Below are 16,807 nucleotides of genomic sequence, written 5' to 3'. Positions count from 1 at the left end.
GTATAATATTCTGTTAAGGCAGCTCATAGAAAAATGTGCAAAAAAACATTTCAATATATACTATTCCAAAGATAAAAGTGACTGAAAACTATCGGTTTAAATAAAAAAAATATGCATAAAAACACAGAAATAAATTAAAAACTTAATCATAAAAGAAATATATATCTATACGTAATTAATTGATCAATTATTAAATAAATCTCTTCTTTTTATTACTTTCTTGCATTTAATGCCACACTAATTTATTTGTCAAATTGCTTGTTGGTCCTGTAATTATTTTGAGGAGTCATTTGCAGAGATGCAAACTGTTAATTGACTTATGATTAATTGTCAATTAATGGTTTATTAGATTAAGATGAGTTCCAATTGATTAGCTAATAATGTTACATTTTTTTTCAGTGTTGTAGTTTGGCCTCCATCCACCAGAGGGCGATACTGCCCATCCTTAAGCAGAGCCAGTTGATACAGTAACAAAATAGTGGCGGGATCAAAGAGCAGGAAAGAGTCCTGTTTTAGAAAAATATGGCTCCAAAAGTGGAAAGTTTGCTAGTAAAAAAAAATCTGAATATTCAGATTACTCCCAGGAATGTTGTGGAAAAAAATTTGGAAATTTCAACTCAGAAAATTTCCAAAAGTGGAAAATGTTTTCTGGAAAATTTCTGAGATTATTCTAGAAATGTCTGAGTTTTTTTCTTGCAAATTTTAGATTTTTGAAACTCCGAAATTTAAGTTTTTCTGAGATTAATTTCAAAAGGTATTTTTGGGGAAATTTAATCCTCTTCTTTTAGGCCCTAATAGATGACAGAAGAGCAGAGGGCATGCCAGAGAAAAAATTATGCAAATAAAACATTATGTCAATAAGAAAGATTAATATTTGACCTAACTTCACTTTAAGCAACATGTAAATGAAAAACAAATAATTATTGGTATTCATATTGGTGGATATATATCACCAATCTGAATACTAATAGTGATTTTATTGTAATAGAGTTAATTTATTGTCACAGCTTTGTTACTAAGCTGCTTTTATTACTTGTGTTTACATTACGTAGCACAGCATGACCTAATGCATTTAATTAAGGTTTCAAAGCCACAGAGAAACAACTCTGATCATATGGTTTTCATTACTGCCTGGAAGAAAAAAAAAAAAAGGATTTGCTGGCTCATATAAATATTTGTGACCAGGACTAAAAAACACCCTGGCGCGGCGCCTGAATTTGTCACATTTTTCTTGTCTTCCTGGTTTCAACGGATGTTTTATGAGAGTTATTCTGTTTCCACACCACACTGTTGAAATGGTTTGTCGCATGTTTTCCTTCGCTGCCCAGTTCCTACATACATTTCACGGATATTAACAGCGATTGGCCATAGGCAGAGCTCGTTTTGGTTTGGTGCGGAAATATTATTCCTGGCTACGGGTGTTGGGTCTTTTGCAACACCCAAGGGTGACACAGCTGGGTAATTCAACCCGCTGCCAGTGTCAGAGGTAACGGTTTCAACATCGTTTCTGGGGTGCATTATAGCTGGAAGCCAGGGTTTTTATAAATTGTTTTTACTTGGTAAATCACTGAAAGTCCCGGAACTTTTGTTTTCTTTTGCGCAATGCAGTAAAAAAAAAGCGGTTTTGGATGCGTTTGGATATTTTATTTTAATGTTAAAATGTAGATTTAAAATGGTAATTTAATAACTGATTGCTGATCAGGGGAAATAGATCAAACTGATTCTTGGATTGAAAAGTGCAGTAAATTGAAATGTTTCAAGTTTAGCATGTTTTCATACCTGATAGTCCGGTAGGCTCGGTTTGATTGGGAGCCAAGAAAAACCTGCAACATTTGTTACATTTTCAGCTGCTGCAGTTTGCTTTAACACTGCACTGCGTCAAACAATCCAAACCCTTTAAAAAACCTGTTCCCCTCCTCGCCTGTGGTGGCGCTGCAGCAAGGACCAGTGAAGAAAACGACACAAAAAGCTCTGAAGAAGACATGAGCACAACATCCTTCTTCACAAAATGTAAACAAAGATGGAGTAGCGTCGGCTTTTTGTGGTTATAGGATTTCTCTTTTGTGTACATTTCTCCTCATAGGCTACAGCATTTGGTTGTATTTACCCAGAATGCCTTGTGCTATGGTTCTCTTTCTGTTTTCTAGCGGTCTCCAGTCCACTTAGCGTTCACATATGCATTCGAACTGCGTCAGAGATCACTTCAAATTCTCGATTTGGAGAGTTCAGCCAAAACCGAGAGTTTTGGTTGAAGTGTTGGAGTAGCATTCATGTTGCCCCAAACGAACCAGACTTTTTATGCAAACGAACAAGAGTTCAAATACAGCGGACTGATCATGGCTGGTGTGAAAGCACCCTTAAGAGAGCCAACATTAAAATAATCTTATGAAAAATGTACACAAATGAGCAGAAAAAAACCTAATCTGGTTTAAATCTTCAAAGCTCAGAATGTGTCCCAAACAACAGATTGTAAGATTAATGACACAGATTTTATCCTATTTCTTATTTTTTTCATGTCAGGAAGATAAATGACAGTATGAATATGTCAGTACATAAAGATATTAGAATTTAGATAAACCCAAAAATCCGGCAGCATTTTGTAGGTCAGCATGATTAAAAACAAAAAAACATCTGCTGAGGGTCAATTACGTTTAATCAAAGATAATCAAAAAGATTGGGGCTCCAATGAATGATTATTTTAGTAATTGAATATTCTATTGATTACTCTGACAATTGTGAATTGTGTGATTAATTATTTCAATAAATCCATTAATCACAATTAATCCAATTATTTATTTAAGCCCTAAAAAAATATAGAACATTATGTTATTTATCAAATAAATAATATGTGAATAACAATTATAACTATTGGAGTTATGATAGTTTAAATAGATAAAACTGTAAATCGCCCTGCATTACCTTCACCGTCTGTTTTAAGCAGTAATTATAGGCTACAGTTGTTTCAGGGCATCTAAGCTCATAAAGTCACCCAAAGCCATAATATTCTCAACAAATAATAGTGATTGTACAGTAGATATAAAACATCTTTAGATCCTCAAACTTAAATAAAAATAAAAACCAGATTTTGGTTCAGGCTATTTTCCATCCCATATCTTTATTTGACCTCTATCTTTTAAAAGATCTAAGCCAGCTCCCTTAATATTGATTTAAAAAAACACACCAGTTAAACTGGTAGATTATTTCACTAATAACAAGTAATTTCCCATTTTATAAATGAAATGATCTGTCAGCGGAAATAACACTTGTTCACTTAAAACAAGCTACTTATCTCGCTGAAGTTACTTGCAAGCTAGTTTTGTTTAATTTCAAGTCTACTAAGATATTTTCAGTAGAAACTAAAATACTTGGTAAGATTTTGTGTTTTTGCAGTGATGCTGAAAAATGAAATGCTGCTTCAGCTTCCCAGCAGAAACATTAAGGTTTTTGGTTCAAAAGTTCAAGTTTGGTTTATCAACAAACTTTGTGTTGTGAGATTTTATTCACAAAACTAAGGCCTGAAGGTTTTCTTTGAAAAAAAAAAATGCTTCTTTCAACTCAGATTTTTAATCCAGACATACGGGGAATACAGGAGATTATGATCACATGGCATCAACCAGAAACTGAGGCAGCTCCTTCAGTGCTAAAAATCATTTTATAGATTATGGACGGGCTGGCTAATAAATCAATAACAATATATATTGTGATAGAGACATGATCAATATCAATAGATATTACATCTGGTAGAATATTCAATAATTTCACTGAACTCTGACCCATAACCGCACGGCATTAGCTGCTCAACCGCTCACTGCTGCCTTAGAAAGGCTGGTGGGAGCAACTGACTCTCTCACTCTTTGGTTACCTAGCAACTCACTCACTCTGCAGTTACCTAGCAACAACCTGGTGAGTAACTTTCGCAGCAGCAGTTTAAGGTTTGTGCCTCATAATTGCTTAAGAATGAAAAACAACGTCGTGGAGTGAAAACTATGACTAAAACAGGAAAGGTCACACCACCAGTGTGGTTGTATTTCAGATATTTAAAACAAAAAAACTAAAATAATTATCGATTTCGACTTAAATGAAATGCTTATATCGTGATACATTTCTCAACCATGTTGTCCAGACCTAGATTACAGGAAGGTTGGAAAAATAAAATTATGCATTTGTGATAGCTGTTCTGTTGCGTTAAATAGTCAAATATCAATTTTTTAACCATAAATAGTCATCCATCTTTCTAATTTTATTAACCTCTATTTGGATTTCTGTTTTATAGTGCAAAAATGTGCTTCTTTATGTGAAAACATTACTATCTGGGGAACAAAACAGCACAGAAGATGTAATTTTTAAAAATTTTCCATAAAGTCCTGAGTTAGACGTTGGTATGGTGGCACATTAAATAGTTTTATTTATAGAGCTGCATGAATATAAAATATCACATTAAGGATATTATTTAATAAAGTCAAAACAAGCCGGAGGTTTACCATTAAATTAAAGTTAATATTTTAAAGATATGAGGTAATGGTCAGTAGCAGCACGGCGCTATTTTCTGCCAATAGTTTATGTTGGGACACATACAGTAATGAGAAGACCAGACTTGGTGTTGAGGGATTTCTTCTCAAATATTATTCCTGGGACCAACCTAAGACTAACATACAAGGATAATAAACATAGCAGGTAAAACATTATAAAAATCTGTCAAGATTAATGACACCACCTTGCAGAGTCAGCAGAGCAGAGGTGCACAGCGCTTATACGTTTAATATGGACCTCACAGAAAAATTTATATTTTAAGAGGTTGGGCTGAAACAAAATTTGGATAAATATGTGTGCTTACATCGATTCAGAGCAGGAATTGTTGGTCAGAATGTGAGTATAACTTGTATACTTTCTACAAACCCTGAAACAACAGTGCCTTTACAATATTACTTATTTTAAATGACTTTATTTGATTCTTTTCTCTCACTTTCCCCTGGACAGATTTGAAATGTGACCCCGTCAGAGTCACGGTCATTCAGAGAAAACTATAGTTGTCTGCCTGAAGTTATCTTTGGCAGTCAACTTGAAATTTCTCCATGTGTCCTTGTCATTGAGATTGGGTCCGATGGCTCAGATGGGTCGGATTCTAAGACGTTTCCAGGTCAGAAGGGACATGCGGTGCCTCCAGTGGATTCTGGGTATTCCCGGTAAATGGATCCAGTAAAGGGATTCCTGCTGTAGCTCGGAAAATCCCTGAGAACATTCAGCCATCAGATTGTGATTCTAAGGTCAGGAAAACATGGTATTTACAACAGAACAATTACTCTGAATTCCTTAAAAATGTTGTTTGGAGTGGCCTAGTTAAAGGATGCATTCACATCAGCCCGGGTTAGTTCACTTTAACTCTATTTTGTTTACCTGGAAAGCGCAGTCCTAGACAAATCTTACTAAATACTTATGGTCAAGTATCTTCTAACACTTGAAATAAGACAAGGCAAACTTACAAGTAATCTTTCAGCAACACAGAGGAGCTTGTTTTAATTAAATCATTCATTAATATTGACAAAAAAAGGTTTGAGATTCAATGGCAGACTATTTCACTTATGACATGGAAACAATGTCTAACCATAAAAGAAATACTCTGCCAATGGAACTAGAACTTTTTCATTAATATTAACAAATTACTGACTTAAAACAAGCTCCTGTATTTTGCTGAAAAGTTACTCATAAGTTAGTTTTGTCTTATTTCAAGTGTGCTGAGAAAATTGGACTAGAAACTAGACCAAAAATACTTCATAAGATTTTGTGTTTTTCCAGTGTATTAAAATGTTTGATGAGCCAAATCATTTAGATGGAACAAAAAAAGCAAAAAATAAATGAAATAAAAAATCCAGAAGGATGCAAAAAACACTTTTTTGTGGCACTAGATCTGAACTGATCCTCCATCTGCATGTAGTAGTCAATTTCTTTAAACAGTTTCTGAAAGTATTTGATCAGTGGTGCCCCCAAGAGAGGGGCTTGTGGAGGCCATGGCCCCTTCTTAAAAAGTTTAATAGAAATTCTATTATACAAAAATAAATAAATGAATACAATTATATTTCTTTTTTTTTTATTTTGGCTGTGCCTGGTCTGGCTGCCACTATGATTTTTTTATTCCAAGTCAAAAACATAACTGTAGAAAACCACTGACAAACCTAAAATCAGTATTTTTTCTGGATTCGTTGTGTTTTGCAGGGCTGAGGAAGCCAGAGACAGAACAGAGGCCATCTTTAATGTGACATCATGACTTTCAGTTGTTTACTCAGGCAGCACAGACGGATACATTATGACGCTAATAATTTAATGTTGCGAAGGGAAACAAACTTTAAATTTCAGGCTCTCCCAGGACAACGTCTTGTGTTCATCATTCACTACCGTCTGTGAAATCATGTGGAAAGTGTTGCTCGACGGATCCGCTGAACATTGGTTTTAATAATCCAGAACATGTAAAACACGGTCCGTTCTCACAAGGTTTCCTCTCATCGAATACCACCCAAAAACAGATTGGGAAGAGGCAGTCAAGGCTAATCAAACCAGTTTAAGTCCGTCGGAGGAGAGATTTAGCAGACGCCCTGCTGCTGATGCCTCTGGTTCTGGTCCACAGGCCTTTCTCTTGTGGTTTGGACTGAACCGCTGTCATTCCAGGGGAATTTCCTGCCATCTGCTGCTAAACTTTCTGACAGATCCACACCTGCTTGGAAATATTTGGCTCTGCACGTCTGCTCAGGTGGTGACGACTGATCGCCACATTCATCTTTGGTCAAAATATGAGATCAGCGCCTAATTATTGTAGCACTTGTTTCTGTGAAAAACACATAATGAAGAGGATGAACTGGAACAAATATTTAAGGGACATAATACTGTCTTCTATGAGGATTCAGAAGACATGATGTTTACTCATTGTGGTGAATTTTTAGGACCTATTTTTTGCTCAAAAGATAGCAGAGCACTGTATTAAAGTACCAATGTTTTTAACAGAAAACATGATTTGGTGAAGGATGATGCATCTTTGAGATACTGTGTTTGTTAGATCTTTGTTTGACTCAATGTGACTTTTAAACCTGCATCTTATCCCATCCTACAGTTGACGATATGGCTGAAAAATGTATCACGATATAAGCATTTAATATTTGTTGATATCAAAAATTATTGATTCGTTTTGTGTTTTAGATATCTGAAATGCTGCTAAAATGGTGACATAACTTCCAGTTTTATCCACAGTTTTCACTCCACGCTGTTGTTTTTTATTTTTAAGCAGTTACGAGGCACAGTGGTGAATTATTAAACTGCTGCTGCGCGAGTTACTCAACTGGTTGTTGCTAGGTAACCAAAGAGTGAATGAGTTGCTAGGTAACCAAAGACTGAGTATTTTTCCCATGTTGTAAGTAAAATATTTATCAGTGGAACTAGTGCTTTTTTTAATCAATGTTAAGAATTATTCACTTAAAAGAAGCTCTTATATCTTGCAGAAAAGTTAGTTTTAAATTAGTTTTGTTTTATTTCAAGTGCACTAAGACATTTGCACTAGAAACTAGACCAAACTACTTGGTTTTGTGTTTTGAAGTATTAAATCTCTGTCTTCATACTATGGTAGCAGGAAACAGTGGAAGTTATACTCAGGTTGGTGTAGTAATGAAATTGTCTGAATTAGACAGAGCTGGGAGGAGGGTCTTAGCGCTGTCAATCACTCTCATGCTCACCCACTCCCCTTGCTCTTTGCTAAGCTACAGCTGGTTCACCACAACGTAACCTGCTATGAATGCTAATTAGCACAGCCACTGATAAACGGCTTTCTTGGAACTGTAAGTTATTTTTCTGCCATTAGCAAATTGAGCAGCGTACATGAGGTTGATTGACAGCACTAAGACCCTCCTCCCGGCTCTGATTAGTTGTTATTGTGTCGGGAACATTATTTCAGACAGCAATAGTAGCTCAGGGTGGAGGTGGAGGAGCTTGATGTTTTCAGAGATTAACTGTCTCATATTATCCTGTCAAAACATTGAAAAGTTTTAACAAATGGGGGTCTCAAGTATTCACTGATTTCAGCCATTTGTGAGTGGCTTCATGGTCCTCTGTATTATATTTTCCTGTTTGGTTCACTCTTCTGCTTTTCAACCATGTTATAAACATGAAATAAGTTAATAAAATAAATAAGCCATCTGGGAATTATTTGGTTTTAATCAACAGTTTCACAGTATCCCGATATTGAAGCAAAACAATCAAAACCACAAATTTAAAATATAAAACTTTGCTTTTACTAAGAAGAATTGTTGCTGCTCATAAAGTTAATTGCTTATTAAGATATTAGTTTTATGTTTTTATTTTCACTATAACTCCTCATGCTTTTGCTTATTTCAAAAACAATGTTGAGAGTTGAGCTCCTGTTGTATGAAAGCTTTAATTTTCTGTTTAGTTTCTGGGAAAAATTTCAAGCTGCAAACTTTGGGGGAATTTCATGAGTATATTTTCACTTATAAATGTGTGTAAACCACAGTTTGCATGTCCTAATTCCCACAAAGGCAGTTCTGCTCCTAAAACAGAGCCAACAATCTAATAGCATCTCACACAGTTTTGCCCACATTTAAATGAGGCGTTATGCGTGCATTTTGGTGAAAGTCCACCCAGAGTCATGTATATTTATGTAAATTACAGCCAGAGAAAATACCTTTGGATTCTGAGAGACCACAGCTGTTTGTGACATTTGGATTTGGTGGAATAAATAACATCTGGTGGGAGATGAAGCTAAAATTAATGTAGGACAAAAGAAAACATTGATCTGCTGCACTGCTGGCTTTACAAAACGCTTAGTTGGGTGAATTTCGTAAAGTTAAATTCTCCCTTGGGGTTTGTCCAATCAAATACATAGTTTCAGTTGTTTAAAATGCTGTTGCAAACCAAAGTAAAAAACAAAACTGAACAGGATGTAACCTTATCAAGACAACTGATTACAAATTAGTCCAATACTTGGCTGATTTAATTTAACCACATGTAATAATTTATAATCAGATTCAGATCTGTTGTATCTTTAAATGAATCAGTTAAAGCAATGAATTATTTCATCATCTGCAGCTGTGAATTAAAAAAACATTTGTCATTTGTTTGTGTCTGCATGTATTTAGAAATATTTGGCAATTCTGAGCAGAAAAACACACATTTCTGTTGGCATATATAAATAAAGCATTTAAAAGCCAGTACAATATTTATATTTATATATAGAGAGAGCTTTTTTTGTTAATCTTTTTTCTTTTTTTTTTTCCAAAAAGGGCCATGGCCCTCTTAGGCCCCCCACTTGAGGACGCCACTGGTTATGTGATAAAATGTAAAAAAAAAATAGTTTGAGGAGTATTAATCCCTTACAGAAGGCATTTATTATGAGATAAAAAGACCTATAAAAATCCATATTTTAATCCCCAGAAATGGACTCTAGCTCCAATAAATTCTAATTCATGAGGATCATAATTAGAAATGTTGGTTCTTATGGGTTTAGGTTTATTTCAGTAATAAAACAACAACAAAAAAAATTGATCCTTCCCACGTTGCAAATAAACTAGAAAGCATATGAAAGAATCCTTTGTGCTTATTGTTGAGATAAGTACACATTAGCTTGTCCTAAAATGCCACAGCTGTGTTTAGCTAACCTCAGCAAGTGAGTCTTTAAAAGGCACCACATGAGATGAGGTTGCTATTTTACAGAGCTCGCTGGCTTGCTTCAGGGTTTGCGGGACACTTTTCTTAGTTTCACTGTCTGGCTCTTCTTTCTGGATCAGGACCAAAGTGTTTTTGGTGAACAGACACAGCTGCACTTACAGCTGGAAATCCGATACATTCCTGGAAGAGATCGGATGCGATTATGAATAATTGAGTGATTATTATGTATTTTCTCATCTTCTGATAGTTTTATTTCCTCTCAAAACTCTTAATATTGGTTCCAGCTCTCAAAGCCAGCAGGTAGTGGCTTGCAATTATCATTCTTCAGTCACACCAAACCACTTTGCTATTAATCCCGTTGAGCTCGCTGAGGCACAGACACATCGCAGCCTCTCTAATTAAGATATAACCACAGTTCCCATGACTGGTCTGCTACACGACTCCGGTGGGGGGAACTCCAGCGATTTACGGGAAGAATCATAAAACTTTAAACCAGAGCATACCAGGAAACACGGGCCTGAACCTACACTTAGGGACTCCATCATCAGCTAATATAACTACAGAAGTGTTCTTACTCATCCTCTTAGCCGTGCCGGTTTATAGCTCATAAAGAATCAACCGGATTTCATCAGCATGGATTCCTGTTTGAGGCATTTGGATGACTAATTACACGTGGCAGGGATCCGGCTGCAAATTAGATCATCAATATCTGGCAGATGGAGGAGAAGGAGTCATCTCCAATAACCTGTGAAGGACTTTTTACACAATGGAGCTACTGTTTTTGTGAGAGGAGTGAGGAAGAATTAATCCTAAACTGCTGTGGTGGGGCTGTACTTAAGCAGATCTAACTGTGGATACCTTCAGTTTTGGGCAAAATTAAAAATTTTACATTTGGATTTCTATCGCTTCTAAAAACAGCACAAGAGCTTAAAAAACCCAACTAGCCGGTTTTCGGCAATAAGTTAATGTTTTGTTTTGTGTTTCAAAAACTTCCTGAATGTAACATTCCTGAATTACATTCCGAGCCCAGCCCTGTTACCTAGCAACCCAAGCAGCGTTCCAGAATTATGTAAAGGATTTAATCTGAATTTTTTTCTTTTTCTTCATTTTTGGGTTGGGTTTTATATCTTGTGATTATTTATACTCCAGCATGTATTTAAAATACAACTACCAGAACTCACAGGGTGATAAATAGCTTGCTTTTTGTTTGTCATGCTGTTTTATGGCAATAAATTGATCATTTTTGGTGTCTGGAAAGTAAGCGGTAACCACAGCGGAGTTCTGCCCGTTACCTAGCAACCGAACCTGAGCTCCACTACTTCTGCCTAGCTGCTTTTTCCGCTGTACAATGGCTACTGAAAAAGACAAGTGTATAGTTGCTGATTTACCATTCAGAAACCACTTACTGCATTATTGTAGGTTGTGCAGGAGGCTCCACTTTTGCTTTTCAAAGATCTACAGTTGTATAATTGCACATCTGTTAGCGGTTAGTGGACATTTTTAAGTGTGAGTGTAAACGTTGAGTTAGGGGGCAAATAAGCTGCTGCTTATTTGGTTTTAAAGTGACAAGAGGTCCTAAAACAGCTCATTCTCAAAATATGCAGAACCGAGGAGATTAAAATCACATTATCTAAGAATAATTTAGCAGAAAAAAATGTGATGGACATGTTTTGTATAACCCATGGACCTATCCTAACTTGTTCAAGGAAGCATAATAGGTCACCTTTAAGTATCTATTCTTTCTAGTATAAAGTTTCTACTCCATTACATTTCTATAATGTGTTGCGTAATACGTTACATTCATGTCCCATTGCGATTTTGATTTATTAATTTGAAAGTAATCAATGACTTATTCGAGTTAACAGGTTAAAAAAGTGACTCCATGTGGATCAACACTCTGAAAATTTAAATATTGTTCACATTACACTGGCCGTGTAATGCCAGTTGTTTCACAAACAGGTTCACAGTTTGTCACAGTGTTTTCTTAACTAACTGGAGTTGAAATATCTCTGAAAATGACTGGTGCCTATTCCTGGGTTAGGTGTGGCTAATGTCCTTTTTTTAGGCTGTCAACTTTTACTTCAAAGTGTCTACTGCACAGCAATAACATTGATTTTGCTTTGAGTTAAATAAAAACTTTTAAAGGTATAGTCATTCTTCTTTTTATTTTCCTTAATGGATTCAACTCCATTAAGATGCACAAAATCACAAGTCTAAATGTCAGCTGTGTCACAGAAGTTAAACACAATAAAAACATGCACACTATTGAGGTATTAAAGGAAATACATACGTAGACACATTTAGTGATATTCTTGTCTGGGTTTTTTTTGTCTGTTTATTTGTATTTTTACTTAAGGCCAGTGTTTAAGTACTTTCTCCACCACTGCTAGTCTGTAAACAAGCAGATTTCATGCAATCAAATCGCAGTGCGGTTGCTAGACGTTGTAAATAACACTTGCTGCTGAAGTCAAACTGGAAATAAGAGGCATAAAAGTCAAAGCTGCCACACCTGCTGAGTCATAACATCTCTGAAGAGCCTGACTCAGCTTAGCCGACGTGGACAAATATGTTTCTTCAGAGGATCAATCACACCAACATCTGTTCCTTTAAGGCCGTTAGAGAAGAGTGGTGGGAAAAAGCTAGAAGCTTTTGTAAAATCGGATTTTTTTGTGCAAGAAATTTGACTTTGGTTTCACACTTTCAAACTGTACAGACATTAAGTGTCAATATATGGCCTTTAGGGGGCGCCACCTGGCTCAGCGCAGACACACCATGCATAGGCTCTCTCTTCCTTTCTTCCTCTCCAGTTACTAGTGAATATACGCTACTAAAGCCACAAAACTTTTTAATAATATGTGAAAAAATATAAAAGCTAAAATAGTAATATTTACTCTTTTTAAAAAAAAAAATAAAGGCAGGTTGTAGTTTTGCAAATCAGATTATTTTGTTTCAGTTCCTTGTTTTAGTTCCTTTAGTTTTCTTCTACTTGACAATTAATGCATGTTAGTGATGCAATAATCTATTGATTCTCACTTTTCCACCTCATTTTTTTCTGAGTACCCGCTGAGGCTTTTGTTTGATCAATCATTTTGTGTTGTGTTTTCCACAGCATTGGTGACAAAAGCTGCAGTTTGGAGCAAATGAGACAAGATTATCTCTCTAGAAGATGCCGTCCACTCCTCGATCACCAAGTTTGGAGGACGCTGTGGAAGGTTTTCCCTCCAGTGGATTGCTAAGGTCGGTCTAAGGTGGTTTCATTGGCTGGGACTCTTGGCGGTCTGGTATGTGGCCCCCTGACCTCGGCCCTCCGGACATGCAGCTCACCCTACCCAGCTTTGGGAGCGTGTTTGAGGATGTTGAAGAGCTTCAGGCGCCGCTGTCCTTTGGGGGTCTCCGCCAGCCGTCGCTGCATTCAGGTGGTCTGTGCTCCCTTCCCAGGACTTCGCTGGGATGTAACCCCAACTCCCTGCTCAGCTGCAAGACAGCAGGACCCCACTTAGAAAAGACTGTGGAGGATTTTGTCATTACAGGTCAAACAGAGCTAAAAACTAACACTCAGAGGGTCAGCTGCTACCCTCAGCCCTCTCTTCCCATTTCATACATGTTAACCAGTTGTGCCAAGTCTCCATCTTTTGAATCTCTACCTTCGTCCATTTCTCCTTCTTCATCATCTTCAATTGTTACCTCACACGTGCCTTATTCTGACCACCATCACAAAGTGTCGTCACAACAACACAATCTACAGGAGGATTACCGTTCAATTAAACAAGAACCTCCAGATGATTTCTTGCCATGTAAAAGGGAGCCGTTTCACATAGGCAACCAGCAGGGGGAGCTGTTCCATCTTGGCCAGCTGTCTCTGGGTAACAATGCTCAGGACAGAAGCCAGTCCCCCAGCCTCAGTAGACCAGCAGGACCGGACCTCATGCTGGACCAGCAGGAGCAGTCGTGTCATTGGATCGACTGCAGCGCCACGTACAGCAGCCAGGAGGAGCTGGTGAGGCACATCGAAAAGGTGCACATCGACCAGCGTAAAGGGGAGGAGTTTGCATGTTTCTGGACTGGCTGTGTCCGACGGCACAAACCCTTCAACGCTCGCTACAAGCTGCTCATTCACATGAGGGTCCATTCTGGAGAAAAACCTAATAAGTGCATGGTGAGTCGTCTTTCTTAGACTTAAAAGTGGCTTATTATGCTTAATTGAACAGGTTAGGATCGCTCTATGGGCTTTACCAAACATGTTCATTACATTTTTGTACAAAATCATCCTTAGATAATGAGATTTTAGTTTGGTCAGTTCTGCCCATTCTGCTCCTTTCAAATTGAGCCATTTTAGGGCATCTTGTCACTTTAAATCCAAATAACATGCTGCTGGCCACATCCCCCAACTCAATTTTTACACTCAGAAATGAAAATAGCTACAAATAGATGCGCAAATATACAACCGTACATCTCTGAAAAGCGGAAGTAGAGCCTCCTGCACATCTAACAAGAATACAGAAAGTGGTGTCTGGGTGGTAAGTCAACAACAAAATACTTGTCTTTTCCAGCAGCCATTGTACAGCGCATACAGCAGTAAAACCAGCTGACCAAACATGCTGGAGCTCTGCTGAGGTTGCTAGATAGCGGGCAGAACTCCGCTGGGGTTGCTAGGTAACGGCACAGGTTTTTGAAATGGCTTAATTTCAGGACTTCAAAAACAAAAGACTTATTTTCAAAAAACAGCATGGCAAACAGGAAGCAAGCCGGGATATAAATAATCACAAAATATAAGACAAACTCCTTCCCCCGAAAAAACTCCAACTAAATCCTTGCTATAATACCACAGAAAATATCAATATTCTCTATTAGAATTGCCATACCAGCAAGTTCTTTAGAAAGTATTGACATGTTCTATGAATTAATTATAAATATAAAAATATAGTGCCAATGTAAAAGTATTTATTCTACAGAATGTGGAGTAGATTTTTGCAGGGTGATTTGGTTTGTTTTCTAAAACTCTGGCATAGAGTATGTAAAAGTAATACCTCTAATTTTGCCTTTATTTTACTATTAACAACAGATTATTTGTACGTCTTTAACTGTTTCAGGGCTACAGACACATCCTGCATTCATTCAATAAAGCCCTGTTTCTTCCTCTCTATGCATGAGTAAGGGAAACATGGCAGAGGAAACAGTTTGATCATCTGCATGTCTAACAGACAGTCTGATCAGTCTGACACAAACGGAGGCGAACTGAAAGCAGGTTCAGACCAGTCAAGCCCTGTCAGGGCTTTTAAATGACCTGACGTAAAGGTCAAAATGGTGAGATTTTGTTTCGGAGTGCCTGTTTACGTTCACTTGTGAATTACTTTCAACATCAAGGCACTGTGTGACCTGTAACGTCGTTAAAATGGCACACAAAGTTAGCCATTTTAACAATGGCTGTTTTCCCAACATATCTAAATATTAGATATAAATTTTAGCAACAGTCAATAATTAATACAAACAATAAAAACTTAAAGAAACGGTAAAGCTTTTTGTAAATAATAAAATGTTCAGTTTCTGGTGAGAAATCAATAACAACCCACCCCAAGAGCATGCAAACATGTTTGTATTTCTACTCATATTATGACTTTCTACTGACTTCCATTCATTTTAGTAACCTCATTTATTCTTAACCCTAAGCCATCCCTAATTGTTACCAGTGAATTCGTAACGATGACCTTAAATGAAATGTTATTCATAACATGCGTTTTTTGGTAGATTTGGTTCAAAATTGCAACATTTGTTACATTTTCAGCCGGTGCGGTTCGCTTTCACACAGCACTTTATGAAACAAACCAAACCTTTTTAAAAACCTGTTTCCGTCCTTTACCAGTGGGGGCGCTGCACTAAGAACAACTGAAGGAAACGACACAAAAACCTCTGAAGAACACCTTTGTGCAACTTTCTTCTTTATGAAATGTAAATAAAAATGGTGTTGTGTCAGATTTTAGTAGTTGTAAGATTTCTCTTGTCTTTGGCTAGACTCTTTACCCAGAATGCAATGGGCAATAGGTCACTTCCTGTTTTTGGATTGGTCTCCGGTCTGCATGATATTCACATATGCATTTAAACCACACCGGAGTTCACTTAAACCAAACCTACACCTTAGTACGAAGGCGGACTAGAGTTAGCTTTTTTGGTTCGTATCAGGGTCCATTCACACTGGCCATGTTTAATCCACTTTAATTGAACTCTAGTCCATTTGTCTAGAAAGTCTGGTTCATTTGGGGTGGTGTGAATTCGCAATTGAACTCTGATCTGCCTACAAATCTAGGTCCCTGTTACATCACTATGCCAGTGATGTAAACACTGTTCACAGTTCGAATTCATATGCAAACAGCTAGTGGACAGGAGACCACCAAAAGCAGGAAGTGAACTACAGCGCAGGGTATTCTGGGTAAATACAACCAAAACAAACGTAAAAGTCTAGTGCTGGTGGGAGAAATGGCTTGTGATCTCTTGCCAAAGACAAAAGAGAAATCCTACAACCGCTAAAATATGACATCACTCTATGTTTGTTTACGTTTTGTGAAAAAAGGAAGTTGCGCTCAGTGCCTTCTTTTGAGGTTTTTGTGCCGTTTTCTACAGTTGTTCTTGGTGCAGCGCCACCACAGGCAAGGAGGGGAACAGGTTTTTCAATTAATCTGGATTTTGTTTGACACAGTGCAGTGTGAAAGCAAACCATATCAACTGAATCAGATGTGAAACAAAACACCCTGAGAGTTACACATTCACAACTCCCCAAGAACAAACCAGACTTTCTAGGTAAACGAACTAGAGTTTGAATAAAGCGAACTAAACAAGGCTGGTGTGAATGCACCCCAGCTTTGTGTGGATTCATGTAGTTGAAAACCTTTCTGAAACCGATCCAGTGTGTACAATATTATTTTTTTTAAACAATGTGGCGTAGAGTTTTGTTTGTATAAAGACCCGGTAATGTCTATACAAGGTCTGAGTCTGTGCTCCACACAATAACAGTTTTTCTGTTTTTTTACTGTATGTATATGAAAGAAAATATTATCCATATGTAACCAGGTCCATACATGCTCTCAGTATTAATGTCAGTGTTCGGCCTCAGTATTTTAACATTTAAAAAAAGCATAGAGATGAAGAGTAA

The 16,807-nt window shown here is 37.1% G+C and overlaps 1 protein-coding gene across 1 annotated transcript in view; it reads left to right on the top strand.

Annotated features, from left to right (window-relative positions):
• The window catches only part of glis1a (GLIS family zinc finger 1a), a 41,891-nt gene that overhangs the window by 4,067 nt on the left and 21,017 nt on the right, over positions 1-16,807 (top strand). The window contains exon 2 of the mRNA XM_032566039.1: positions 12,773-13,819. Coding sequence (XP_032421930.1) covers positions 12,947-13,819 — 873 coding nt within the window. The 5' untranslated portion in view covers positions 12,773-12,946. The remainder of the gene's footprint in view (positions 1-12,772; positions 13,820-16,807) is intronic.

This window comes from Xiphophorus hellerii, chromosome 6 (assembly GCF_003331165.1).
Source record: "Xiphophorus hellerii strain 12219 chromosome 6, Xiphophorus_hellerii-4.1, whole genome shotgun sequence".
In the NCBI taxonomy this organism is placed as follows: Eukaryota; Metazoa; Chordata; class Actinopteri; order Cyprinodontiformes; family Poeciliidae; genus Xiphophorus; species Xiphophorus hellerii.
This window is presented reverse-complemented; position numbering and strand designations above follow the sequence as displayed.